Below are 27631 nucleotides of genomic sequence, written 5' to 3' on the forward strand. Positions count from 1 at the left end.
TCCAAGGAGTGGGATTCTCAGGACAAATGGTATTTCTATTTTTAGTTTTTTGAGGAACCTCCATACAATGGTTGAACTAGCTTACATTCCCACCAACAGTATAGGAGTGTTCCTCTTTCTCCGCATCCTTGCCAGCATTTGTTGTTCTCCTGATCACTTTAAAAATTGGTTTTAAGCTTTTTAAGGTGGAGTTTCAATATTCTTTACTCTAGAGCTAGGCATTACTACTACAGTGTTACATTTCTGGGACTTCTACTGAATAACTTTAGTGTTCCTCAAAGTCACTGCACTGTGGCTGGTCATAACTCACACATCACCCAGTTCGGTATACTCTGGGATTTTTTTCTGCTTGCAGTTCCTGGTAGTTCTTTGGTCTAAAGGAATTTATCTACACATATATGATTCAATATTCAGCAAAAGATTCAGAGACCCCTATACAGATTTCTGAAGTATTATTTCTGTGTAGCTCCCTCTGCTACTCTGCCTGACAAATCCACAACACACTAATTTCTGTCTTCTTGTCTCAGTTGGAAACCTATTTTGTTTGGGTCTTTCCCTTGCTCTGTGAACCAAAACATGCTTCCAGGCAGACAGCCAGGATGCTTGTATGGCTCACCAATTTTGTTACTCTCTTCTCAAGGACCACAGTCCTGTGCCTACTGGTGAGTTCTGAAAACTATAGTTTTATATATTTTGTTTAGCTTTCTAGCTCTTTTTCAGTAGGAGGGCAAGTTAACTACCAGTCATTGTCTTGGCAGAAATGGAAGTCAGTGGTCTGTTTTATTGTTTTAATTTCTTTAATTATACTATGTTTAATAATGCAAATCATGTCATATACTTTTGGAGTATAAGTGTATACAGTCTATATAAACCCATAAAAGATATTCTGAAGACATGGAAAAACATATTTTTGACCCATAGACACTAAAGCTAACAAGACTTTTAAATTATTCTTGGACTTTCATAAATTATTTGGTGACTACTTTTAATTCCCTAAAGACCTCAACAGATGGATACAAAAGATTTAAATTTGATAAAAAGACAATTTGTTACCTTTCAGATGAGAAAATATAAACGTCTCTTCCATGGAAACTTTGAGGTTCGCTGCCTTTGGAGCTCCTCAGAAGGAAGAAGACAGCAAAAGTTTTAGGTGCTCATTAACCTAAAAAAGGGGAGCATTTTCCAGTGTTGTGATTCTTTAGTTGTATTCAATGAATCTTGAACTTTCTTTGTGATTTTATTGTCAAAGAAATGCTAACATATTATTATTATTACTAAACTTAATGAGTAAAACCAACTGGTCAAACAAAATCCACATACAACATTTTAATTGCACAAGACTAGGGTAATTAGAATTTGCATTTGTAAAACAGTTATTTTTTCTGTACCTGCGTACTCATGACCTTTATCATGTCTCTGAATAAGGCAGGTACGGCCTAAATGCAGCAGGACGAGAAGACGTTCATCTTAGTCTGGAAGTAGGAATTGCTACCAAATTAGACATAAGAGTCATTCCTACAAATACAGTCATAAGTATATGGTTTAAAAATATCACAAACAAGCACCCATTTTATTTTTTGATGCATTTATTTATCACATTATTTCAGCTATATTCAGCACCCTATACAAATAATCTGTAGTTTACATCACCTTGTCTGGTGGAACAACAGTCTCATCACAGTCAAGAAGGAGGTAGATTTGGTGATGTCTTCAGTGGAATTCCCACAAGAAATTTCATTTTCACAGATATTTTACATAATGGTTAAGATACTTACTCAGACTTACTCACTAATATTCTTGATAAAAACCCAGTTACACATATGGCATTAGGATGCTATGATACTTGTACAACTGGTTTCCTTTGATCATTTAGAAATTAGCTTAAAGCTGACATCTCCAAAAAGAGTTTTTTCAAACTGCCAAACTAAAGTTGTCATCCTCTATAACATCTCGTCCTGTGACCTTCTGCATGGAACTTGTCATTAATATTTTTCTTGTTTGTTTATTTAAGTTACTTAAGTATAGTCACCAGTCCTCAGTCAATACCCTAGACTCAAATGAAATGTTAAATACTTGAAGATAAGACTTTGTACTGTTGTTCATTTATATATTTATAAATGTACCTAGAATAGTACCTGATAAGAAACAAGGTCTCAATAACTATTTGCTGAATTGTGCAATGGATAAATGATGGTTATGAGGGAGATAATAGAGGTGAGTTTCATCTTACAGTCAATGTATAAAGAGGACCTGAACAAGGGCAGTAATCATTATTTTCCTTTTTTATAATTACTACTACATTTCTATTACTTTTTTCAATACTCATTTATATGATTGTGCATGAAAGTTCGTTGTAACATTCAAGGCTCTGTGGAATCAAGCAATGGCTGGTACAATTAACTGGGATAATTTTGAGACATTAATTTTCCAAACCTTAGTTTCCTCATTCCTAAAATGGAGTGACATCTACTTTATCAGATTGTTAGGAAAATTAAAGATAATCTGTACGATGGACATAGCCCAGAGCTTGTTGCCTGATGTGTTACACACATGATTATTAACTCTCTTTCAGGCCACAGTCAGCCTCAAGGGCTGAAGCAGGCCTGAAGCCAACTTCTTGTGCCGTGTTGGGCAGTCCTAGGGAGTTCCAGGTACAAAGAACCTGGCCATCTCTGACATTCTGTGAACTGCACTCTCATTTAAAGAGCCTAGAATGATTTTAGCTAAGACCTTCATGATACATGGAAAGACCAATGTAAGGGGTGAACCTGTACATTATAAATATTTCATTTTCCAATTATCGATCTTTATGAAAGTTGAAAAAGGGCTATAACTAAAGATCACAATGTAAACACTCTCCACCGAAATTATTTGACATAGAACTATACCTCTATAGGTTCATTTGAAGCTGAGATGTTTAGGCATTGACAGACCTTAGAAAGAAATCTAATACCTATTAAAAGTCACCATATACTGGAGATTGAGCTGTTTTGGTTTAGAACTAAGATTCCATTATTCTCACATGTAGGATATAAATAATTATAATCTTTCAAAATATTTCTTAGTATTATTTCTTTTATGATGCCTGCCACTAAAGGATTAAACAGTAGCTCTATTTCATGAAAAGCAACTTTAAAAACAAAGATAATTGAATTCTGATCAAAAGTTATTTTTTTAAATAAGCAATTCTCTCTGGAATTTATGAAAACACAATTTCATATTGTGATTGAGGAAATCATTTCAAACTTTCTGAGAATGTTCTGAGCATCACAATTTTTCCCTTCAACTAAGAAGGAACAATTAATCAATTTAAAATAATTCTATAATTTAAGGAACAAAAAGAACAATAATTAGCAAAATCAGCTGAATATTTGCAAATGTCAAAACAAACATATTCCTTGATAAAATACAATCAAAAGGGTATTTTTTACTTCAAAACAGAAAACCATCAAGCACAATTAAAGGAAATGATGTACTCACTAAAAGTGATAAAATGGTACTTTCCCTTTTTGTTTTGATTATGTTTCATGGCATGAATTAAAGATTCTTGATATCAGAGATCAGGGGGAAAACTATGTGCTGTGTGTGCAAAAGATGACTTATAGCTATGCCGATTATCTAACTTCACAAGTTTAAAGTCACTTTATGCAGTAAATGCACCGCATTATGAGTCCAGATTGCAATTCTGAAAGGTGCTCGGTAGCAAATGATTGATTTACATTCATTTCAGCAAGTTCAGAGGCAATCCAAGGAGTTTTTTAGAGTATATATCAAGGATAACCTCATTAGGAATTTGGGAAACCTGAATTCCTCTAGCCTTGAAGCACTCTACAGTGACATGTGATGGGAAGGATCCATCAGAGCTACTTGTGTCTTCTCCGTGAGGACATTTTCAGTGTTTCTCCAAGTGGATGTCTCAGCAGCTGTTGATGGAAACATGAATTTTTAGACACATTCAGCAGAGAGAGATGAGATATTTTGACTGAGATGTATTATCTCGTCCTGCCTTGTAGCAAAAAAGCAGTAAAGGGTTTCTGCAGGGTCAAGCAACAGAAAAGTCATCAGCTAGCGGAAGGCAAGGCATTCATGCAGCAACATAACAGAGTGGACAGAATGTGAATTAGGCAGAAGTCGAGGATTACAAAGAGAAAATAAAAGCAACAATTCACAAAACGGAAGGCTGAGAGCCGTTTGTGCCTGGCCCATGTTAGAAAAGATTACTAAGTTATTCAGAACCAAAGTACAGAGCTATAAAGGTCTCCTGCCAGCGGAGGGCGCAATACCTTAATTTGCTTCCCTTAGAGAAAGGACCTGATGTTTTCTAAATGGATTTTGAACATGAGAAGAACGTTCTTTGGGATAGCTTTCAATACTTGCAAAGAATCTATGTTACCGCAAGGAGAGACCCTCTCTGAAACAGACACAGCTTGTCAGTACACAGCCGTAAGGCAACACCAGGACACCTGACCAGTGCGCACGCCAGCCTCTGCTTTGCTCACTACAATGAAAACTCCTTCATTGGCTGGTGTTTTTCTTCCCCTGTTATTCTCCTTGGCTTCTCATTTACACAGCAAACATTTACGAGTGTCTAATATATGCCAAGATGTATGCTGTGGATTCCAACTTGAAAGACATCGCTCCCCATAGGAAATTTCAAAGACAATTGGTAGGAAATGAAGTCATATTACTGTTCTCAAGAAGATAATGCATTGGTAACTGCTGACATAAGATGTAAAGGGAAAAATGAGAAAAAACGAATAAGCCTGCTTATAATGAAATTGTGATTCTACTCTTGATCTTACTACTTGTGTTACTGCTCTGGTTTTAGATCATAACATAAACGAAGAGCAAGATAAGACACAAAGATTTTTTTCTTTGTTTTCTAAACCTTTACCACAAGTAATTAGGTAGCCTTTTCTTTCATTTGAAGAAACTCAAATATTTAATAAAGCCCCCCTTTAAAAAAATGACATATAATTTAGCTTATAATTTGATTTCATGGCATAGATCCAATTCATAAAAATATTACTAAAATGTACAAGGGATAAACTACAGTGTACTTTTTAGCTTTGAAAAACACATTACCAAGGTGATTTACATAATTTAAATTCTATGTTTATAACTACAGATGTTGCACAAAATGCAGGCTAGCAGCCAGACTGTCAAAACTCTCACCAGCTTCATGAAAAGGAAGGTTTGCCCAAATCTTCACTGGTTCCCACAGAAAGCTGTTTTAGGAAACAGAGAAAAATAGACAGATCTTTTTATTTCAAAACACCTGCAAAGAAACAAAGTACTATTTTTAAAAAAATGGCCATAAAGACCAAAAAGTTTAATAATCTACCACTATTAGACTTTAATATTTATAAATGTTGGCAAATTTTTATAAGCTTTTTTGGATTGCTTTATTTAGAAATCAATTTAAGAAGTCATTAAGAAATATAAGCTCTTTAACCTATTACAATTGGATTTTTATTTGTGGCCTTGGCAGTTTTAATCTCTATATATTGTGGACATGATTCTCACACACAATCTTTTCAAAAGGCCCACTGAAGTTCTTTTATTTGCCAAGTACAATTTGGTTGTACCGGGTCCAAGTCTTTTTTTTTTTTGGTCCATTCAGTCTTCAATGCCATTTCTAGAAAAGAGAAAGCTTGCAGATACAGTGTTCACTGAACAGACAGTAATAACAGTCTTTTAGAATTTTGACATATTTTTGCTTTATCTTAAAATAAAAACAAGACTAGTTATCTCTGTTACATATTTGACAATTATTTCCAATATGCTATAAAGCACATTAAATGTTCTTCTTCAATATATTAAAAAGATAAAACTAAAAATAGCCTAGCCTTAATAGAATATTATTTTTTATTTTGGAAAATTAAGTCCCTATAAATGCTATGGGGTGAATTCTGTCTCTAATAAAAAGATATGTTGATGTTATCACCCCAAGTACCTCTAAAGATGACCTTATTAGAAAATAGGGTCACTGAAGATGGAATTAGTTAACTGAAGATGAGGTCATACTGGAAGTATGGGCCCTTAATCCACACTGACTGGTATCCTTATGAGGAGAGGACTGGCCTCATAAGAAGAGAAAAGAAACACGCGGAAGGTACAGAGACACACAAGTACTGAGAGAAGCTAGAAGCAGTGATCGGAGTTACCCTGCCATAAACCAGGAATGCCTGGGTCCCCAGAAGCTGTAAGGGGCAAGGAAGGATTCTGCCCTGGAGGCTTTGCACCGAGTGTGCCCTGCAGACACCTTGTTTGGACTTCTGGCCTCCAGCGCTGGGAGACAATGAATCTCTATTGTTTTAAGCCACTCAGTTTGAGATCATTTGTTACCGTGAAACTAATACAAGTATGACAAACTTTCAAACTTTATTCTTACGGCTCTTCGAGGAGATACTCCTTGGAGATCTGACATCCTGGCCCAGGAATACACAGCCACCAGATGTTTTCTCCTTTACCATCCTCAATCAGTTATGTGGCTGAGGGCCTCATTTATCAAATAAGCAGCTGTTTATCTTTACTCTCTTTATTTTTCCTTTTGCTGAAGTAATCATACACATTTTTTCCTATTTTTTCCTTCTTTTACCTCTCTATGAGTCTCTTCCTTATCTGTGTTATTATCATCTTCATCATCACAAGGCTTGTGTCTTATCTTTGCCAACCCGAGCTAGATTGGTAACTCAAAAATCATATGATCATGATGATATGAAGCTAGATTTATAGCTGATAGATATTAACTTCCTACCTCTACCACCAGAATAGTTGTAGGTGAATCCATAAGCATGCAAATGATGTAAACACAATCATTTCACATTTGAGATTTAAAGTACATCTTAAGTTACTTTTGAATCAATAAAATTTTCCACTTGGTAGAGAAAAAAAACTGTATATTGTTTTCCTTAGTGTCTGCTACCAAAAGTTTAATATATTTAATGAGCTGTTCCAATGTCCCTAGACTGGAATTTTCATTGATCATCTCTGTGTTTGCTAACCTCCTTTGCCTGATGAAGGGAACACAGTTTCTTTGAGATAATTGGTGCAATTCCAGAGGATAAAACATCCTTGACCTTTGAGGAATGCATTAGTTAATGTGAAGACTAAGTTGCCATAACAGAAGCTCTGAAATAGAGGGTTTAAAAATGCAGTTTATTTCTCATTCACACATCTATGATCAACAATGTACACTGGCGGAAGATTCTGATCATGAAGCCATTTAGGACCCATCTTCTTATATCTTTGGTTTTCTTCTTTCAAGTGCATTATCCTCATCTGAATGCTCAAAGCTATGGGGCAGGGAATAGGGTATAGAGGAACATATGTCTAGTTTTCTAAAATTCAGAACAAGAATTAGAACTCATCTCTTCTAGTCACATTTCCCTGGCAAAAATTTAGTTGTATGACCCTTAAGACCCATATAACTAATTAGCTTCAAGAGGGACTAAGAAATATATTCTTTCCCTGGGCAGGAATATTTCTAGTTATAATTCTTATTGCAGAGCAAGGTTAGGAAGGATTTCAGTGGGTAGTAGCAGTCTCTTTTGAAGAGATGTTATCAACATAAATTGGAGTATTTGTTTATTATCATGAACTTAAATGACTTAAATGTGTATGTAGAGTCTACGAAGCCATTTAAACAACCTCTAGTTCCAAGAATATTGACATTAATGATGTCATGCTAGCCCTTATTGGTATTCTGGGAATGCTTTAATCACTTTTGAAACAAAATTTTATATCTAACTTTAAGATTCAATCTGCTTCCAGTTGAAAGAATACCAAAGAAACAGTATGGCAAAGAATTTGGGTATCATTTCATACATCTGTTGAAAGAATCAAAATAGGAAATACAAAGCAATGTCTGTGGATTTTCCCAGAATGTCTCTTCTGAAATCAGTAGAGAATGTTTAGGATTGCAGGAGAGAGAATCTTCTGCAATAAGAGCTGTCTTCTTACCCCACACTGGTTAAGAGATAGTAAGGGGGCTGGAGAAGAGGGATGGGGAATCAGGAAGGAAGAGAGAAGAGGTAGAGAGACAGAGAGAGAGGAAGGGACAGAAGAGAAGGGAGAAAGAGTGAGAGAAAAAGAGAACCTCACATAAATACATTAAATTGGTTCTGTAATATCTTCCTATGTTGACAGTAACTGCACCAGGTGGGGGTGAGGATTTCATAATGTGGGTAACTGTCGAATCACTGTGCTATATACTTGAAACCAATATAATACTGTGTATAAACAATATTTCAATAAAAAAACACACTTTAAAAAAATAAGAAGTAAAGAGATAGAAGAGCAGCAACTAATCTGGTTTGCTAGAGAAAGTATTGTGGAGGTCATAGAAAAGTCCAATTCTTGTGGGTGATTTCTTGATTCTCTCTCTTCACTCAGTGAATTCCCTTTTATGTTCTAGAAATCACCACTTACAGTCAGTATATATATTCCCTTTATGATGCTTCTAGTGTCCATGCTCTTCATTCTCTCTTGGTTCAATAAAGCAGTGACTAGCAAGCTTTGCAAATTTTAGGATGTATGATTTTGGTTTTATTTCATTAAATGAACTACTTTCTAAAAAAAGGCTTGATGCTCTATCTACATTTTGAAAATCAATTCAGGATTTTGCTAGTTGTTGTTTCTAGGTGTTTTTTTTCTTTCACCCAAGTAATTTATGAGATTCCTAAAGGTGCTCTGGGATGTCACAAAAACAGGGTTGGAAATGTTGCTCTAAAAGGATTAAAATTGTAGTTATCCGTGCATTCCTCTATGTCCAGTCAGAGAAAGATAACAGCCATTACTGGGGCTTCTAAATTATCCCACTGCATTTGTAGAGATCTCAAAAATTATTTCTCTGATAGCATCCTTCATGCTATGTGAAGCCATTTTTTCAGGTAAGATGGGAACACCCAAACTTTGGTCATAATAATAGCACTGAGTGATGGCAGGAGGCTTCATCATCAAAGAGATTCCATTGTGTTCTTTACACTCTATTTACTGGGGCAAGGAAGAGGATTGTGTTGTTTCAGAAAATAAAATTAACCCTTCCAGGAAAAATAAAGAAGCAAAGAAATGTTTCAGGGTAACTCTTCATCTAAAAGTCAAGTTTGTCAGCATCGCCCCGTGGAAAACGTTGCAGGCAAATCCACTTACCCCTTCGTTGTGGCAGGTCTAACTTAGGATGGCCAGTGCCTGTGTTTCTTGCGTAGGTGCTTCCTCTGGTCTCCTGAGCCCATTCCATCTGCAGCCAGAAGAAGGCCCTGGGGCAGCACTCACCAGTGAGTGTCTCAGGAGCCTCCCTCTCAGGTAATAGAGCTCCTTAGTTGTGATCTGTGCTTACTTCACGGTTCCCCTGAGAAATTAAGCAACTTAATTGATAACACACCATATCATCAGTCCACTCCCCTTCCTACCAGTCTGCTTTCCTGTTGGAACATCCTAAGATTACTTCCCAAAGTAAGATCACTTCCATTCTAATTCTTGATGCAGGGTAGAGTTCTGTAGGAATGGAAACCAAGACCGGCCTCAATCATGGAGTATTGTGATAAATCAGTGTGTGTTTGTTGCTCCACGGCATACAAAGATCTATTTTCTTTAGGTCTGTGTTGGCCTAGAAGACCTACCAAATACAACGACTAAACTACTGAGATGACAAAATCCTTCAAGAGCATCTGACTCCCCCTGCATTCCACTTTATAGATGAGGAAACTGAAGCAGAGAGGTAATGTGTTTCTCTTGACAGTGCAGCTCAGTGGTGAAGAACAGAGGATCAAGGGAGTTATATTCCTCTGTTTTAAATCATGGCTCCACTACTTACTAGCGTTTAGCAGCATGTCTATTACCATCGGGCAGATGTGGAAGTGGGAAATGTAATTAGAAGATACAGAGTAAGAAGAGACATGATCTTGATCTCAAGTAAAACAAAACTGGATTAGCACAAGATGGACAATCATAGAAAGAGAAGTGTTGTATATAGAGAAAGAAAATACAGAGATCATCAATCATAGTACACAAACATCAACCCAGACACTAGAATTCTGCACAGCACTGGTTCCTGAGTTAGACTACTTCATTTGAATCCTGGCCCCACAGCTTATGGGCTAACTGATTTGGGCAATTTGCATCACCTCTGTGTGTTTCCAAGTCCTCATCTGAGAAATGGAAGGATGATAATAGGACCAAGCTCAGTAGGTGGTTGTGAGGATTCAAGAGATTAATTCATTTAATGTGACCGGTACATACTAAACTTAATACACATTAATTTCCATTGTGATTGTTGGCTAAGTGGCGGTGGTGGAGTAAACTCCAGGTCCAAAACTCCCTGTCCTGCATTACACACCATCAGTAGTGGTGGAAACAGATACTTAAATCTATACCTCGGGTGTAATTACTACAACAAATTAAAACCTCCCTTCTTTCCACTGGCACACTAAATTAGTTCTCCTCGAGCATGTTTTTTCTCACTTAATAGGTAATACAATATAGCTTATCTTACAGCACTTTTTCCCCGTCAGACACAGAGAAGAACAATTGCTTTATGTGTTTTTTTTCTCCTTAATAAACTGAGCACCTTAATCTTAAATTTATGCTTAATTAGGAGAATCAAAGTTGCAAAGCCTGACATGCAATAGCAGTGAGCAAGGTACAATGCAAATACACCATGAAAGTTCAGGATATACTCACAGAAAGATTTTTTTCCTTAATTAAAATTTGACAATAAGCCGACAAGCAGCAATGAGTATAGATTGAACTGGTACAGATCTGTCTTTCATTTTCATTCCTGGATTCTCCACCACTTAGTCAGTATTCTTGGTTCCCACATTCATGTTAGTTTTTAAAGTATCATTTTATGAAATTCAAGTTAATTTTGTGAACATACTTTCCAAGCAAAAGACTGCAATTAAGACTAGGAAAGTAAAGAAAGCATCCTCAAATTTATCTTCCATACCCTTTTAATTAGAACAGGCTCAGGAGAGATATAAAAATAAAATTATTGACTCATCTGAAATTAAAAGATCCTCATTGTGTTTTCTTCAAGAAAATGTAGCATGACTCTCGTTAAATAATGATTTTCCAATTTTAATTACATTAAATTCTGCCTTCCTCAATTCCTGCTGTCATTCTAATTAAAAGGAAATTTCTCATTTTCTGCACAGAAGGCCTGTTTTGGTACAGTTAAACCATTTCCATATAATCTTCCATAGGGATGTTTTACACTTTAGAGTCAGTGAAGTTTTTCTTTACTAAGAAATTAGTAAAATGTTAGAAATGTCTTGCAGGTGGTATATAAGACATATACTTGCTACAGCATTTAGTTCAATGAAGAAAACCCTAGATGTACATATTGCTTAAAAAATAAACATACAGGCTAGTGCAACCAAGTATTGATATTTTAAAAATTCTTTGTGAACAGATAGAGAATCTTAATCTTGAGAATATGCAATATCCTTTGGGGTTAGACACTATCAGTGGTCTTTCCAATCGGTTTTACTCCTTCTTCCCCACTAAGCATAAGTTTGTCCAATTACTTGAGGATGACTATTTTTAAATTTGAGAATGACATTCTGCAGATGGCAGATGGGATACCCCATAGCACTGAGATTGCATGGCTTCATTCAACAAATATATTTTAAGTCATTAGCATTAGCAAAATACATGAGCAGAAAATAGAATGAAGGGATACAACATAGAAAAAGAAATGGCCCGTGTTCTCAAGAAAATAAAACTAGCTGGACACGGCCCGTGATGAACCATCAGAATTAGAAGTGTTTTATATGGAAAGAGAAAATAGATCATTGGCACTACACAGACATAAACCTAAACACTAGGCCATGAATTCATTCATTTATACCTTCTCAAGTGTATGTAAAAATACTTTTTGACACCTGACAGTGACAAACCATAGGATGGGTGTTGGTAACACAAGGACTAGTAAACTCTGATTAGCATAGTAGAGATACAATAGGTATGGCATGACCTTAGTATGATGTAGCATGTGATAAGATGGAAGTTGAAAACCAGAGAAATTTGTTTGGGAAGTTTCTATAGGAGAGATTATGTCAACCTGGGAAGTCTAGGAAAGTTTCATGGAAATATATGGCTTGAAAATAATTAACTAGTGTCTAAATATAATTCCTTCTTTTTTCACTAAGTAAATATTTATGTCCTTCCTAGTAGAAGTCTAACCTTGGTTCTGGCATTACATTAAAAAGAAAACATCCCTGAGGAGCTCAACATCAAATAGAGGAATAAAGGAGACTAATATATAACTAATAAGAATGCAATGTCCTTAGTAATAAAACTGAGATATTAAATGTGACACATGCATTGAAACTCACCAAGACCGAGACTAGTTCCCCAGCTTCATATCTAAGTGAATGAAGAATGCAAAGTTTTGGGATTTAGGAGAATACTAGAAAAGAGAGAGGTTTTTGCTAGGGAAACAAAATGATTAGAAATTGTTACAGGGAGCTGTGATTCAGAGAAAGAGCTGTATGTAAGGATGATTTTTAAGACATTTTAAAGTATGATATGCAATGTAACTCCATTCCCCTATCTTACCAATGAAACTTCCACAGAAATCTACATTTTTGCTTTTCAAAATTATTTTTTGAATCAGTTTTTTTCCGGATACCATGACACATCATGAAATAGGCTGCAGATATGTGCTGGGTGAAAGTCATAACCTTCACATGTACAGGAATAGTCAGGAGACAATGTCTCGAAGAGATTTTCTGTCCGATCAAACTTTGCTGTCTGTTCCCCAAGGCTGATGCTCCTGTTGTGTCCCCGTCTTGGTGATTGAAGGGTTCTGGTGCTGAACAGATCACCTAACTAGGAGCCTAAGCAGTACTACTCTTGACATCACCTTTCTCATCACTCACCAAATCCAAACCAGTAAAGCTACTTCCAATCAGTTAAGCACCAGAGGAACCTTCTAATTCCATTCACCAATATCTACCCCACATTATGAAATCATACCCCCATCAATTTACTCCAATATTACTACATTCATTCACCTCGTACGTGTATTGCCTAAGCCCATAATTCTTTCCAGGCTGTTCTCCACACTGCAACCATAGTGACCTTTCTAAAACCCAAATGTGATCATGTCAGATTTTGAGTAGCTGATGAGAATGAGAACTGGCAACACAGAAGGACCTGGAGACTATGGGTAGAAAATTAGAAACAGAAGGATTTAAAAACCATTGATCCCAGCTCCTTCTTTTCATAAAGGAGGAGATCGAGGTCCAGCAGATCAGCATAAGTGATTCACCCAATGGATACCGAGGTACAGAACAAAGGTTTCATATTGCATACTCAGCATTCTTCTCTTTGGTGTCTAGAACTGTGCTGTCATCCTTCTTACTTGACCCTTGGAAAAAAATAGTTTACTTGTTTCATTATTTTTTTCAAATTAACAAAATGCATATTAAATTGGCTTGAGAAAACAAATAGGCATAAACATGATTCAAATATTAAGTCCAAGAAATGGGCTCTTGATACCCTGGGAAGAGAAGCACCTTAAACTTTCTGAAAACAGTGTCAGCACACAACCACCAACTAAGATTCTGGTTACATGCGGACACCCCAGCTTTTCCTTTCCTGGAATGGGCTGATACACACGAAGGTTGTATTTTTATCTGCTACCTTTTGGGTATGTTATATGAAAGTTACAGGCATTGAGACAGTAAACCCCATGAAACCCAGAACTCACTTGTGCCCCAGCACTAATGTTTCCCACATCTTTCTCAGGGAACATAGGCCACAAACTATGGACTCAGTCAATGACCAGAGCACAAAATAGTCTTTATCACTTTACTACTGATAAAGAAAGAAAAACGATCACACTTCTTAATGTCAAATGGAGAAGAAATGCTCCAGGACAATTCTTCCAGGCATAAAGAACACCAGAAATGAAGCTGAGGTGCAAAGAGGGATGTCATTTCTCAAAAGGCAAAATGAGATTTTTGTAAACTTTGTTTTCAAAACCTTCCCTCAGAGAACTTGAGTCAATGTCTTATTTTATCCACACTGGCTTTCACTTCTGACACTATTATTAGAGTTGTTGAGTTTTGCTTGTAAGTGTTGTAGATCCTGTGGTTCCCACGTTTTGTCAAAAACAGAGTCACCTGAAACATTCCTGCAGTAGAGATGTGCAATGAATTGGGCTGGCTGTTGGAACCCTTCCATGATTCTGTGAGCTCTTTGTTCTGTCTTCCTGCTGCTTCTTGTCACTCTTCTCTCTAATTCTGAATGCAGTTAAGGGAAAGGAACGCAAAATAAACGTTTATTTTGAACCAAATATCACCACCCATGACTAACTAGATACTGTATTTGTGACTTTGGACAGTTTTATCATTGCCAACTCCAGTCTCCACAAATTGCTGCTATTAAATAAGAAACCTCCGTTTTGTATTTTCATGGTCTAAATTCACACATTGTTATATATAATATTTGTCTTTTACTGAATGTTTGGACCTCTCTCTCCTTTCTTTTGGTGAAAACCAATGGAAAATAATTTAAACAGAAAATAACAACGATTTCTTTTTAGGGATTTTCATGCTGTTATCTTCCTAAAGCCAACTAAGATCATTTTTGTGAATAGAATGAGTATGACTTAGAAATCAAACATAAATAAGCAGGAATATCTGAATTGTGTGGTAGGATGTGGTTTCAGGAGTGAGACAGAGAGAGAAAAGGAAGCCAAGATTATACTATCATGGACAACTATAAAGACTAACTTATTTGTTATTTTTGATCATACTTTGAAATAATGTATGTATCTGATTTAACTAGGTAGTTAATGACCTTAAACTTTGAATTCATGTTTGAATCATATACATTTTCTCAGTTCCACAGAGGAGAATAGAACATACATTGGTAAATTAACAGATTGACATATACTTAGTTGTTATAAGACATAAGTGAGTTGAGAAGCAGCACAATGTAGTTTTTGGTGAGGTAAAGCACAGGTGGAGTAAATTTGCTTTGTGGCCTAGAACAAAAATACAAAAACCTTAACAACACAGTTTCTTCTTATACCAACCAGCAACATAATCCATTTTAAAGACTGTTTTAGATGATGGTTTAGGGTTGAGGTGGTACAGCGTACAGCGCAGACTTTATATCCCTTGTGTAGGGATGTGCAGAATTGTAGAGCCACAAGTACCCAGTTTTACAGCTCATTTTGATCATTTCATTCTTACAACTGAAGTAGCTATGTAAGGCTACAGAGAGGAACTTCCCCAAGTTAGTAGAACCAGGCAGGATATAAGTAGCATCATCAAGGTGACCCCAAAGAGAAACATGAAGCCACAGGGTGTACTCAGTATGCTTCTTCCCCAACATCCTCAGGAGATTTCCATCTTTACTGTTGTCTGGGTGTAACGGCATGCCATTGAGGATTTTCTGTGGCTGTTGCAGGAGGCTCTGTGAGCCATATTTTGACATTCTCTGCTTTTTCATGGTGTGCACCATACAGGGACATATGGTTCTAAATGTCTGTGGCAGTTGTGTAGAGGACACAATGGAAAGAGTTGTTTTATGTTGAGAGTATAAAAAAAGGGAATATGGTATCCAATGAATTGGCCACTGGCACGCAGAGAATATCAGCATGTCAACTTGTCTATTATGGTCATTAAAGAAGAAAAACAGAGAAAATTAAAACATTGATAATGTCTACTGCTGTGAGAAGATAAAATATTCTCATTGATTATTATAGAACTATTCAATGACAAAAATCAATGTTACTCTAAGATTTTCAGATGCTTGTCTAAATAATTTTATAGAATGCAGGTACTTTGTAATAGTACTTTACAAAGGGATTTTTACTTGAGGATTTTAAAAGATAAACAGAGAATCGGTTGATAAACTGGTATGGCTTCCTGTGTGAATTTTCAGCTCAATAATCTGTATTGTGTTGTGAGACAATCTGTTTACCTTGCCCTGGGATGAATATCTATCTAACTGGATCCTTACACGTTCTTTCCTTCTAATGTAGCAAACTTTTAGAGACCACTTCATCTGTTGTAAATATCTGAGTTACACAGAAGTCATGCATTTCTGTTTCACTCATTTGTGATTTAGTTGGCTTTTTATAACTGAGGTCACCCTGTTATCACCTTGTTCTTATGCTACAGATGATTCAAAGGCAATTAGTACACAGACTTGGGGATGCTTCTAAAATTGACTGGCCCTGGATAAACTCAGGGTGTCAAGTATTGTCTCACAACATGCAAGGCTTCCTAAATAAGTAGATACATTACCTTCCTGAAGGAGGAAATCACCATCAAGAGACAGACTATCAAATATGATTCTTATGACTTGCCTACACTGCTGTGACCACATTCAGGATATGATTAATATTCCAACTCTTTATCTAATAATTATGGACTAGATAAAAAATAACAGGGTAGGCAAAACACATGAAAAGGTTGAGAAATAGCTATAGAAATATACTTCTGTGTGCTCTCAGATGCAAACAGAGACAATTTTTTAACTGTTATTAGTCAATTTGGGAAGGGATTCCAGGAAAGACCGGTAAAGGAGTGGGAGTATGAGACAAAGAGGGAGAAGAAGCCAATAAAAGAGGCATTACCAGCAAGCTATACTGTAGGTAACCGGAACCAAATCCCTTTGGGGAACTTAGGAAGAATATGCAGACCACACCTCACAGCTCTCCCGACCGAAGGGCTGCTCCAAGGGCGTTGCTTCTTTTGTACTGAACACAGGCCAAACTTCCATAGTCAAGAAAGGGGAAAAAAAAAGCCCTCAGGAAGAGTACCAGATCCTTGCAGGAAACTGTGCTCACATGCAGAGGTAGCTGCTGAGAGCGTGTGGGTTGGGCCCTGAAAGCATCTGCTACTGCACTTTATTCTCTAAGTCATAAAACAAGTGCTTCTGGATCAAGGTGGAGGACTGAACACATTTCTTCCAGAGACCCCACTGAAAATACCATGCAGGGACTGGGACAAAATACAATCCTGGAGGAGTGGAAATTCACCTGGCCAGTCCAGGAACGCTAATTCTTAAACTGGTGCTGCCAAAAGGCAGGGGCCAACTGCTCCTCAGGGTAGAACAGTCACATGGCTCCAAGCTAGTAGCACTTCAGAGACCTGGGGAAATGTGGAGCTCATGCAACAAGGGTTTCTGGAGGGCTCTTCAAGGAGCAGTTAATTCCATATCACTGGATAACTTCCTTTCCCCATGACCCTCACATAGAACTGGGGGAATATTCTCTGGAGAGAGTAAAATAGAGGCTATCTGGACAGAGGTGCTGGACTGAACTAAAGGCACAAATATGGTCTGAACTGGCGGGTTAACACAGAAGCAAACAGGAGTTGAAGCCACCAGCTCTCTTTCTTCATTACTTCCCGGTCCACAGGCAGTCAGAACCTGACACTCAGAAAGGGCACCAGAAGAGTCTTCTCTTGGGGATGTAATCAACCCAAAGAAAAACTTAAATATCGTGACATCAGAGGTATCCTGAGGACTTCCCATGGTACTCTTTAGCAAAGCTCAGAACCTACAAGCCCTGCCCATTTTTACCCAGAGCCTGGAATCAGCATTCTAGTCCTTCTTTGCCAAACATGAACAGACAACAAAGGCCTCTGGCATCTTTGAGGAAGTTGTCCCCATGAAAGTTGGAGACTCAAGAGTAGAGAAAGAGCATCTTGAAAGCAAGAGACTAGTTAGTCAGGGAAACCTGCTGATAATGTCCTCAGAAGGTTAAAAAATGATATTACATCTATGAAACAAAGATTTTTTTTAAGTCAGAGGAAAAAACAACTCATAAAATAAAAACATGACAGCAGAAATTTTTTTTTAAAGAGTCAGGAAAAAAAGTCATCTGGAATATTGAAAATAAAATAATATTGAAAATAAAGTTAAGAAAATGTCCCAGAAGGTTATACAAATTGACAAACAGAAGCACTAATGCAACAGGTACAATATCTGTATAAACTGAAGTTCAGAAAAAAAGGTCTTTTAAGCCCTTTTGCTTAGAAAGTTACTCAAGTCTCTGTTGAGAGAAATGAAGAGAAGGAGAGATAGAGACAGAGACATAGGGACAGGAAAAAAGAGAAGAGGAAGAGGAGGAGAAGAAATAGGATTCAAAGCTAAAACAAAAACAAAGGGATAAAATATAGGACAAAGGAAAAGAGAAGGCCCGAGAGGATGGTGCAGGCAGAATTCCAACAGGGAACCCGAGGTCTGTGAGCTGGTGGCCACAGGCCAGGCCTGACTAAAGCAGTGTTAACTCAATGGATGGCCATGTAGACAGTGGCCACTACAGCATGTCTTATATCTATTTTCTGTGTTTAACATAAAAGAGCTTCTTGAGCATCTGTTTATCCAAACAAGTTTGTAAACCAAGGACTACATGTATGTAGTGAAGATTTGAGCTGGCCTAAAGAATTTATGCGTGTATAGTGTGGAGACATATGGGACATGTGATTGCTGGATAAATCCATCACAGTTGGATGGGAAACCTTACAGGTGCTGTCGTATATTTATTTAGTACTATCTCACTTTAAAAATTATAGTCATGTATTTCTTTGATAAATGACAATAAGAGTTTAAGAAATACATGACCCCTAGGAAGAGATTATGAGGAAACAAATTACACCAAGATATAGTAATTAGAAATGGCTTAATTTATGTAATTTAAATATGAAGAGCTTAGTGTGTTTTGTTGTCAGGAGACGTAAATTGGCAATCCGTAAGGAAAGGTGGGCTGAATAAAAATGAAAATGTAATGGCGGTGGGCTTCAGTTTTAGCTTTTAAAGGCAATTACTAGGCTAACATATTTTCTTCAAGGTTTCTATGTACTTTTTTAATCACTGGAGTTTATAAAACTGCTGACAATAATGATTATTAAAACACTATGCAAACCAAACTTTAAGCTAACTGTGCATATGTTAGTTACGTGCACAGGATAGGCCATTTCACACCTCCTTTCTGAACTGAGAGTTCTCGGCCATGTCTTATAAACCCTTGATATCCCAAGCATTCAAATCCAATGAGCCTACAAATATGAATTGAGACCCAACTATTAGGAGTTGGGAAAGGCTCTGAATATTCCCAGGTCCTCAACACTGTGTGCATGGATGCTACCCTCCTGGTGCTTGCAGTCTAGAAGATGAAATGCTAAACAAATGAATTAATAGTTCACATTGATGATAAACATTGAGAAGGGAAAGTACAGGGTGCTGTGGAAGAGTTAAATCAGTGACTATATTTCTCATTGTGGACCCAAGGAAAGTTTCTGTGGGTAGTGAGATATGAGGCATGAACAACCCTTCACTAGGAAAAGTGGGAAGAAAAGAATATTTAAAGTGCCTACAGCAGGTGGGGGAAATGTCCCATGATGGGAAGAGCTGGGTGTGACTGAGGACCAGTGTGTCGGGATCCAAGTGAGAAGGTGGTTCCACGCAGTGTGGCTGGGAAGGCCGAGTGGGGAGGGCCACCAGAAGCAAACGCAGGAGAAGCTGGTATTGCTGTGGCATGGATGGCAAGGGCTCTGCCTTAAGAGATACATAACTGGGTAGGTGAATAATGACAAATTAGTAGGAATGACGGAGTCTGGTTCAAAGGTTTCCTATCACCTTAGCATAAATTCTCAGATCTTCAGTGAGGCCGGTAAGGATCCCAGAGAATCTGGGCTCTGCTCACGATTCCTACCTCATTTAGTGCCACCCTCATTCCAGCTCATGTCAGTCACTCACTCAGGCCGTATTTCAACCATTTACATGGTATAGAGCTTCCCAAATAAGAGTCCTCTCTGCCTGGAACATTCTTCATCCAGCTACCCTTCAAGGCAACGTATAAAGACTACTTCTTCCCAGCAGTCTTTCTTAAGTTCCTACTCTACAGCAAGCTCTCAGTAGATTTTCAAATCCAGCACAGCCTTTAGCTTTCCTTCATGGAAGCTGCCTTCTATGCCTGTCCCTCAGCGTCCTCTTCTGTAAAATGGGGTAACAATACTACTGACCACCTCAAGAGTCATGGCCACTCTTAAATGTAAAACACTAAAAATAGTGCCTGCATGTAGGAAGAGCTCAGTAAACATTAGCTATCATTGGAAAGAAGCTAGGCACCAAAGAGTATCTATTGCATTTACACAAAGTCTCAAAATAGGCAAAACTAGTCTCTGCCATTGCAAGTGAAGACATTTGGGGAGGGGGTAGGTTGTGACCAGGAGGTGCCACAAAGGGTTCTGATGCTGTTCGGTTTCCTGTCTGGGTTGTTGATTCCATGAGGGTGCCCACTTTGTGATAATGAATCCTGGAGTTATGCACTTAGGACTTGTGCACTTTAAAAAGTTTTAAAAGTCAGCTATTATTATCATCAATATAATCTGTATTTCTATATTTATTTGCATTACTCTTTACTTGATGACAGGCTCCATGTCATTCAGCAAGAGCTGAATCTATTCACTGTGTCTTTAATACCTAGAGACACAGAGTAACATAATCTGACCATGTTCTTCTATTCAAAACCTTCAGTGGCTTCCTATTTCATCTAGAGTGAACATCTAAGTCCATACAACAGCCCACAAGTCCTTAGCTGATCCACATACCCCCTGTTTCTCCTAGTTCACCCCTACTACCTCTATGTCACTCATGACTTTCAAGGTATGTTAGAAATAGATAAAGTTGGTGGTTGTACAACATTATGCATGTACTAAATGTCACTGAATTATTCACTTCAAAATTATTAGTTCTATGTTATGCGAATTTCACCTCAAATGTTTTTTAAAGTGAATTTTATTTTAAAGTTCAAACCCTGGCTCTGTCACGTAGCCAAATAATTTCTGGCATGTCGCTTCATCTCTGTGTGCCTCAGTTTCCTCATCAGTAATATTTGCATACAAGTAGTACTCACCTCCCAAGGTTGCTGTCAGTATTAAGCACATGAATGCATGCTACAGCACTAGAACGGTGCCTGGCATATATAATGAGCACAAAGTAAATGCTTGTTATTTTAAGGAAAAGCTTATCTTATTTGTAAGCAAAAGAAAACAGATGAGTTGTGAGCCCCTCCTTTATAAAAATGGCTTTTAGAACCCAAAGGAGAAATGGAGAACATTAGTCCCCATTGACTTGCAGACATTGGCCCCAGCATTTCCTGTTACATGTGGGCCTAAAGAGATTACGGGACTTAACTAAGAGCAGGGAGCTGGAGTTAGCTACCAGGCCGGGTTCGGCACCCAGGTCTCCTGACAGCCTGAGTGCCCAGCCTCAATTTTTCTTTGCTCTTGGAGGAGCTCACTCATGTATGGAGGTAACTGAATACCAGCTTGGTTTCTTCCACAAAACCGAATTTTTTTTATGCTCTCAGATTGTTATAATAGGATATGAAGACATAAATAAATAAGACACTTTTTTTTTCTTTCAAAGATTTCACTATACTTGCTTTCCATGGTGCTTTAGCAAATGGACCAGTGTTAGCACAAAAAAAAACAGAATGATTGTTAAGGTATGTGCAATGATAGCCATGGTGTTGAAAAATGAAATGTTAAGTGAAACCCCTACTCAGACTGCATTTTGCCGAATTTAAAGAAACACATGCAAGATTGTACTCCAGTTTTGCTATACACAATGCACTATATTAATGTCCTGAGTATAACACTAAATATAATTGATCCATGTAGAGATTTGAATGAAATTGAAAAAAATACAGTTCTTAAATCAGTTCAATAATTTTACAAATATGCACTCATGCATTATGGGTTGTGTGGCTTATGACACATCATTCATTCACTCATTCATTAATTCATTAATCAACATGTATCAGGTTCCTTGTAAGTACCCAGCACAGTGCCATATGCTGAGGTTTCGGGCAAGCAGAGTAGGCTGCCATTACTGAGTTTATAATAAAGTAAATAAATGCCTTCCATCCAGCTCAGGTCAACTTAGAAAGTTGACCATGACCCTGAGGGCACAAAGCAGGGCATTGTGAGGGAAATGAATGGAAGCAGCCTTTTTAGATAGATGGGCGGCAGGGCTAGAAAGAGGCGAATGCAGAGAGAGGAACACTTAGAATCTACTGTAATAGAGCAGATGGAATATCAGGAGACTGGAACAAGTGTAGCGGTTCTCAACCAGGGGTGATTTTATACTTCAGAGGATGCTTGACAAGGTCTACAGACATGTTTTGGTCATTACAACTGGGGAGGAAGGTACTAGTGACATCTAGTGGATAGAGCCCAGGAAGTTGCTAAATGTCCTTCACAACAAATTCTTTTCTGGCCCAAAATGCCAGAAGTTTTGAGGTTGAGAAGCCCAGGCTAGAATCATAGCCGCGGAACTGCAGTGAAATAGAACCAAGAAACATTTTGGAGGTAAAAGAAAATCTGTATGAAATAGATTGGATCGGGAGAAAAAGTCAGGGAGAAATCAGGGATATCCTGCGCTGGATGGAAGGCAATACCCACATGGAAATGAGAAAATTTGTTAGAGGACTTGGGGTGGGGGCAAGGATATAGCACAGAATCAAGAGTTTGACATGTTGAGCCTGTTAGAAATAGGAATTAATATTGGCAACATGAATCTGGAGTCCAGAGGCAAGTTCTTAGTAGAAGATAAAATTTTGATATCTCAGCTTAAAGGTATTTAACATCTTGGAAACATATGATGTCACCTAAGAAGAAAGTATAAAGAAGTAGCTCCAAAATGAGGATTTTGATCCTAAATCATTACACATTCCTTGGAGGTTCTAAAAGCCACTTAATCTTCTGCTTTCAGTGCCTGGAGTGATGTTATAAGTATACGCAAGTACACTCACCCCATTTTGAAAACACAGTTATAACCTTTAGGTTCCTTAGTTTATTCTAAGCCATTTTTCTTTGTATCTAGTTGTCATCTAAAAATCAGGTAATTTTAAATGGATTAGTATCTAATTAATGTCACCAGCTCTCATAGGAAGCATAATGCTGCATGCCACTGTAGGCTTTATAATTAACCACAGTAATATCAATTTAAGCTTAAGATTTTGGGAATGGGATAAAGAGAGCATGCATTCAATTGGTCATTTATAGTCTTTGAAAGAGCACCATGAAAAATGTGAATCAAGAGTAATTAGCATAGTCATTTTGGGCAAAAAACAACCAGGTGCTTATATATACAACATACAATCGTTCTAAAAAACACAGAACAAATAAACAGCAGCTGATCACTCATGAGTAACTCAACACCATGAGCCTGGGTAAATGAGCAGTGGAGGGAAGCATTTTAACAAGGAAATAAATTTTAGTTTTAAGCTTCATAGAATTTTATAGATGCTACAGAAAAGTAACTTCAGTGTGTCATATATTCTTTAAGAAATTATTTTAGGAAATGCAACCTTTCTAATATCTCTACTAACCTAAAAGAATTGTGTACTCATAGGTCAAAGGTAATGCAGGTAAAAAGTGATAAAATGTCATTAACTAATATTGGATCAATTACTATTACTATACTGTTAACTGAATGATATTGTTGATCTATTTCCCACCGGACAACATATTTTAGTCTCTAACAAATGAAACATAGTTAAACTAAAAATGTGCATATAGATTCATTTAACCCAAAAAGTAATTACCAAAAGGAACTAATATATACTGAGTAAGAAGAGCCTTGGAAAATACATTATATGCAGTAGTTCACGAACCTTCCAATGGTTCTCTTGGTTATTGTTGTTCTCATTGCACAGATGAGGATATCAAGTCTTAGAGAGTGTATCAGTCATTATAGAGTAGGTTTCGTTGCAATAACAGATCTTAAAATAGTAATGGATTGAATTAATTTGTCACTGATTTGTCACCAGTTTATTGCTAACTTGAAAACTTTTCAGAGCAACTCCTTTCCAAAAGGTGACTCAGTGACCCAGGCTGCTTCTGTCATGAACTCTAGAACTGTGGTTTTCAGAATTACTCTGATAGGAGAAGAAAGTCCTGAAGGGCCATGGGAGATCTTTCACTGTCTGCCTTTTCACCCCGAAATGAGCATACCACTTCCACTCAAATTCATTGGCTAAAAGCAGTTCACTTGATTACATCCAACTGAAAATTAACAGGCTTTAACATGGCTGGAAGAAGAAAAATGGATATAGGTATGCAACGGCAATCTCTACTAAAGGGAGACGAAGTAACAGCCATGACTACAAATCCAGAATTAGGTAGAGCCAGCATTCAAACTTTGTTCATAAGCTGATTCTAGACTTTGGATTCTCAAGATCTAGCCATGCAGTATTTACTACCTATTGGATCTGGATGCACAAGAAAAAATAGACAACTGAATATGTTTAACACAAATCTTTAGGTTTAAAAATAAATCCTCTAACAAGCTTTATGTTTATTTTCACTTTAAGAAATAGTTTTTAATCACTTATAAACTACCCATTCTTTGAGTTTTGAAGCATCACTCCCTCATCAAGGCCTTCCTGAACTACTAATGAAGTTAAATTCATTCTTCCATTCTTGCCCAAAATATCATTTTTTTTTTGGTCAACTCATCACATTTCTTTAGTATCTGTGAGTTTCATGATGAGAGCAATCATATTCCTGCTGTATCTCCAGGGCTTGGCACAATGCCTCCCACAAAGTAGGCACTCAGATATGCATTGAATAAACCAATGAAGGAATGAGTGGAGCGTCTCACTCTTTTCTGAAGCAGGCTATACCACTGTTTGAACTTTCCAGACTTAGCAATACCCTCCCACCCTCAAAATGCAGTAAAATTTACTCTTCTACAACTTCCATCTGATATTCTATTTTCCTTATTTATTCTCACCAAATGATACTATGACTACTTTCTTTTAACACAAGCGCTCTTCAGATTCCTGAAGATAGCTAGCATGTATCCCTAATGCTTCTTATATTATCAGTCCATACATAATATGCATTCCTAAATATAGATCTTCTTATCTGTGGACATGTTCCTATTTGCCAAGTTCCATCCAGAACTAGACCCACTATTTGAGGTCTGAAATGATTAGCTTCCAGCAGTGTGGTTTAACCTCCCTTGGACAATGAGTGGTACATTTTCCCCACTATAGGGTCTTTAGGAAAAAGTATAGTGTCTAGCACCACATACAAGATACTCCATTAGGTGTTTGTTCAATGAATGAATGAATGAATGAATGAATGAATCTAAAGATACATTAGATTTCACCTGTAAGTCTTTTCTTATTTAAGTGTGTACGTCTGTGGACAAGTTTTTCAGACAGACTTACTCAGTTTAGGTCAGTCTCCAAAATCTATACTTAGAGAAAAAGAAATCTTTATGAATGTTAATACAGAACTAGCAAACATTTATATAGAACATTCCTCACAAGGCTCAAAGGAAATTAAGCCAAAATGATCAAATGCGGATGATTTCCCCAGGGAAGTGTCCTCGTTTTTCTACAGAGAAAAAGTCTCCAAACCTACATTGCTAAAATAGCCTATCTTGCAGCGTTCAAACAATCAAAAGAAATCAAGAAAAGGAGCAGCGGCGCTGGAAGCTGCCCCTTTCCCAGTTCTGCACGTGTGAATGGAAGCAATTTACAAGGATCATCTCTGGATCTCAACAGGCAAGAAGCCACTCTAATGTTAGAACACCGAACACCTCTCATTCCTTTTTCCTCCCCTGTCTCTTCTTCATCCTTGTCAGTTAAAAAACAAACAAACAACAACAACAACAAAAAAGAAAAACAGGAGTTCTGCTATTCTCCGAAATACTGGCGTCCGAGAAGGCGATTTTCCATCAAGTGACGGGAAGAGACTTAGCCGGCCATCTCTGAGACCCCCGGACAGGCGCACACGGCCATTACCGACGAGGCCCTCTGCCCCTAACAGCCCGCAGCAGAGGCTGCCTCTGCTCTGACCAGCCGGCAGCATTTCTCGGTCTTGAGTGTGCAACACCCAATCTACTTTCCAAGCAGCACGAAGCAAAGTTGAGGGAAAGGAGAATGTGCGTGCGCGTGTGCGTGTGTGTCTGGATCAGCGGTGTTGGGGCGGGCAGTAAATAAAGGGTGGGGCCAGCGAGGGGAGGAGGAAAGCCGGGCTTGAGAGAGACGAGAGCGTGGCTGCAGCCCAGTGAACCTGCCGGAGCTCCTCCCGCCTGCTCAGAGCCCCTGCACCGGCTCACCCGATACCTCACGCCTTCCCCTGCCCCTCCGTCCCCCTTACCCCACCTGCTCTCGCTGCACCCTCCACCGATACCCCCCCCCCACTTTCGCATCTGACCAGAGGACGGATGAGGGAGACGTTCCCGCAAATTGGGGCAGCAACTTTCCTCGGCGGGTCTCTCGGCGCTGGGAGCAGGAGCGCGCCGGTGCCCAGCGTCCTGCGGCGCACGGAGGCAAAGGAGGAGGGGCGGTGATGGGCTAGCGACGGAAGCCAGGAGCCCCGGGGAGCCCCGCGCCGCTCGCTCTCATTCCCACGCCCTCGATCTCTCTCCGTGGGGAGCGCGCGGGGGGCACACGCCGAGCCTTCCAGGGGCGATGAGGCGGGGCCCCGGCCGGAGCCGGCTGCATCTCGCGGGCGTGCGGCCGCGGCAGGTCACGGCATGAATTAGGCGGCCGGGAAGATGGAGCGCCGAGCACTCCTCGTGCAGCCCGGGCGCTGGACCAGGGGCCCCAGCTGGGCCCTCGTCTATTTCCTCTGCTGCGTCCTCCCGCAGACCGCCCCGCAAGTACTCCGGATCGGTGAGTGAGCCGCGGGAGCGCTCCCAGCTGCCGGCTCGCGGCACTCGCTCGCTCCCCGCGGCCGGCGCGGGCGCAGCGGGTCCGCCAAGGCAGCGCGCGTCGACGCAGGGGCAGCCCCGGGGGTGGCGGAGGTCGGCGCGAGCCCGAGGCTCCGCGAGGGGGGAAGCTGCGTCACTGCTTCCCTCCTGGCGAGTGCTGGGCTGCCCCGCCAGGTACTACGGTTGGCGGAGTTCTCAATCGGGCTTCAGGAACGCGGGTCAGAGTGCAGCGGGCCAGGCTCGCCCGGGCTGGCACCTGCGCTGGGCGCGGGGTCGCGCGCGGCTGCAGCCGGTGGGTTTGTCCAACGCGCAGCACGGGTACCCGGCAACGGGGCTTTGGGTACTCACAGGAATGTCCAGATCTCAAGAGTAAGGGTCCACGGGGCTTTCCCAGAGCCTGCCAGCACCGAACCTCCAAGTTTTCATCCCTGAGTTGTGTTCTGTCACACGGAGTCTGCACAGTCCGGAGGGTTCCGCTGGAGTGGGGCAGAGTCCACATCTGACTCTGGCTGAGGGTTCACCGGGTGGGGAGAATGGTCGGTCAGCGCCGTGAGCAGGCACCTAAGTTCCCCACTGGCTCTCCAGTCTGCCCCGCGGGCCAGCCACTGAGGATGATCCAGTCCCTGGTCAAGGTAACTTCTGGAAGGCTGGGGACTTTCATCTCAAGGAGCGTGAGAAGAGACTGGAAGGCTAAATGTAGGACTCCTGGGGCAGCCCAAAGAGAGCAAAAGGCAAGGAAGAGAGAAAGGGGGTTGGAGGGTTGCTACTGTTTGGATTCATGTACCTAAATGCACAGCCCCAACAAAGTATGGTCTATGGAGGCACTGAGCCTTTTCTGGGCTGTTTTTTTTTTTTTTCACTTGAAAAAGCTCTCTGCCTTCTGTAATGTTCTCCCTTCCAAACTAAACCCCATTTCTAGTTT

The 27631-nt window shown here is 39.2% G+C and overlaps 1 protein-coding gene and 1 long non-coding RNA gene across 12 annotated transcripts in view; one reads left to right on the top strand and one right to left on the bottom strand.

Annotated features, from left to right (window-relative positions):
- Positions 1–1589: 1589 nt before the first annotated feature.
- LOC108391724 (uncharacterized) lies at positions 1590–26312 on the bottom strand. Its single transcript, XR_001851825.3, has 4 exons — positions 26211–26312; positions 9154–9352; positions 5176–5228; positions 1590–3923 (listed from the first exon to the last, which is right to left on the bottom strand). It is a non-coding gene; the product is annotated as an uncharacterized lncRNA (long non-coding RNA).
- GRIK1 (glutamate ionotropic receptor kainate type subunit 1) overlaps positions 26231–27631 on the top strand; it is a 371438-nt gene continuing 370037 nt past the window's right edge. For 3 of the 11 annotated variants that reach the window (XM_037013240.2, XM_037013241.2, XM_073231437.1), the window contains exon 1: positions 26233–26671. In XM_037013240.2, the coding sequence (XP_036869135.1) occupies positions 26554–26671 (118 nt within the window). In that variant the 5' untranslated portion in view covers positions 26233–26553. Of the gene's footprint in view, positions 26672–27631 lie in introns of all 11 variants that reach the window. The other 8 variants (XM_073231439.1, XM_073231436.1, XM_037013234.2 and 5 more) reach the window with 5 other exon arrangements.

The sequence above is a fragment of the Manis javanica genome, chromosome 3 (assembly GCF_040802235.1).
Source record: "Manis javanica isolate MJ-LG chromosome 3, MJ_LKY, whole genome shotgun sequence".
Taxonomy (NCBI): Eukaryota; Metazoa; Chordata; class Mammalia; order Pholidota; family Manidae; genus Manis; species Manis javanica.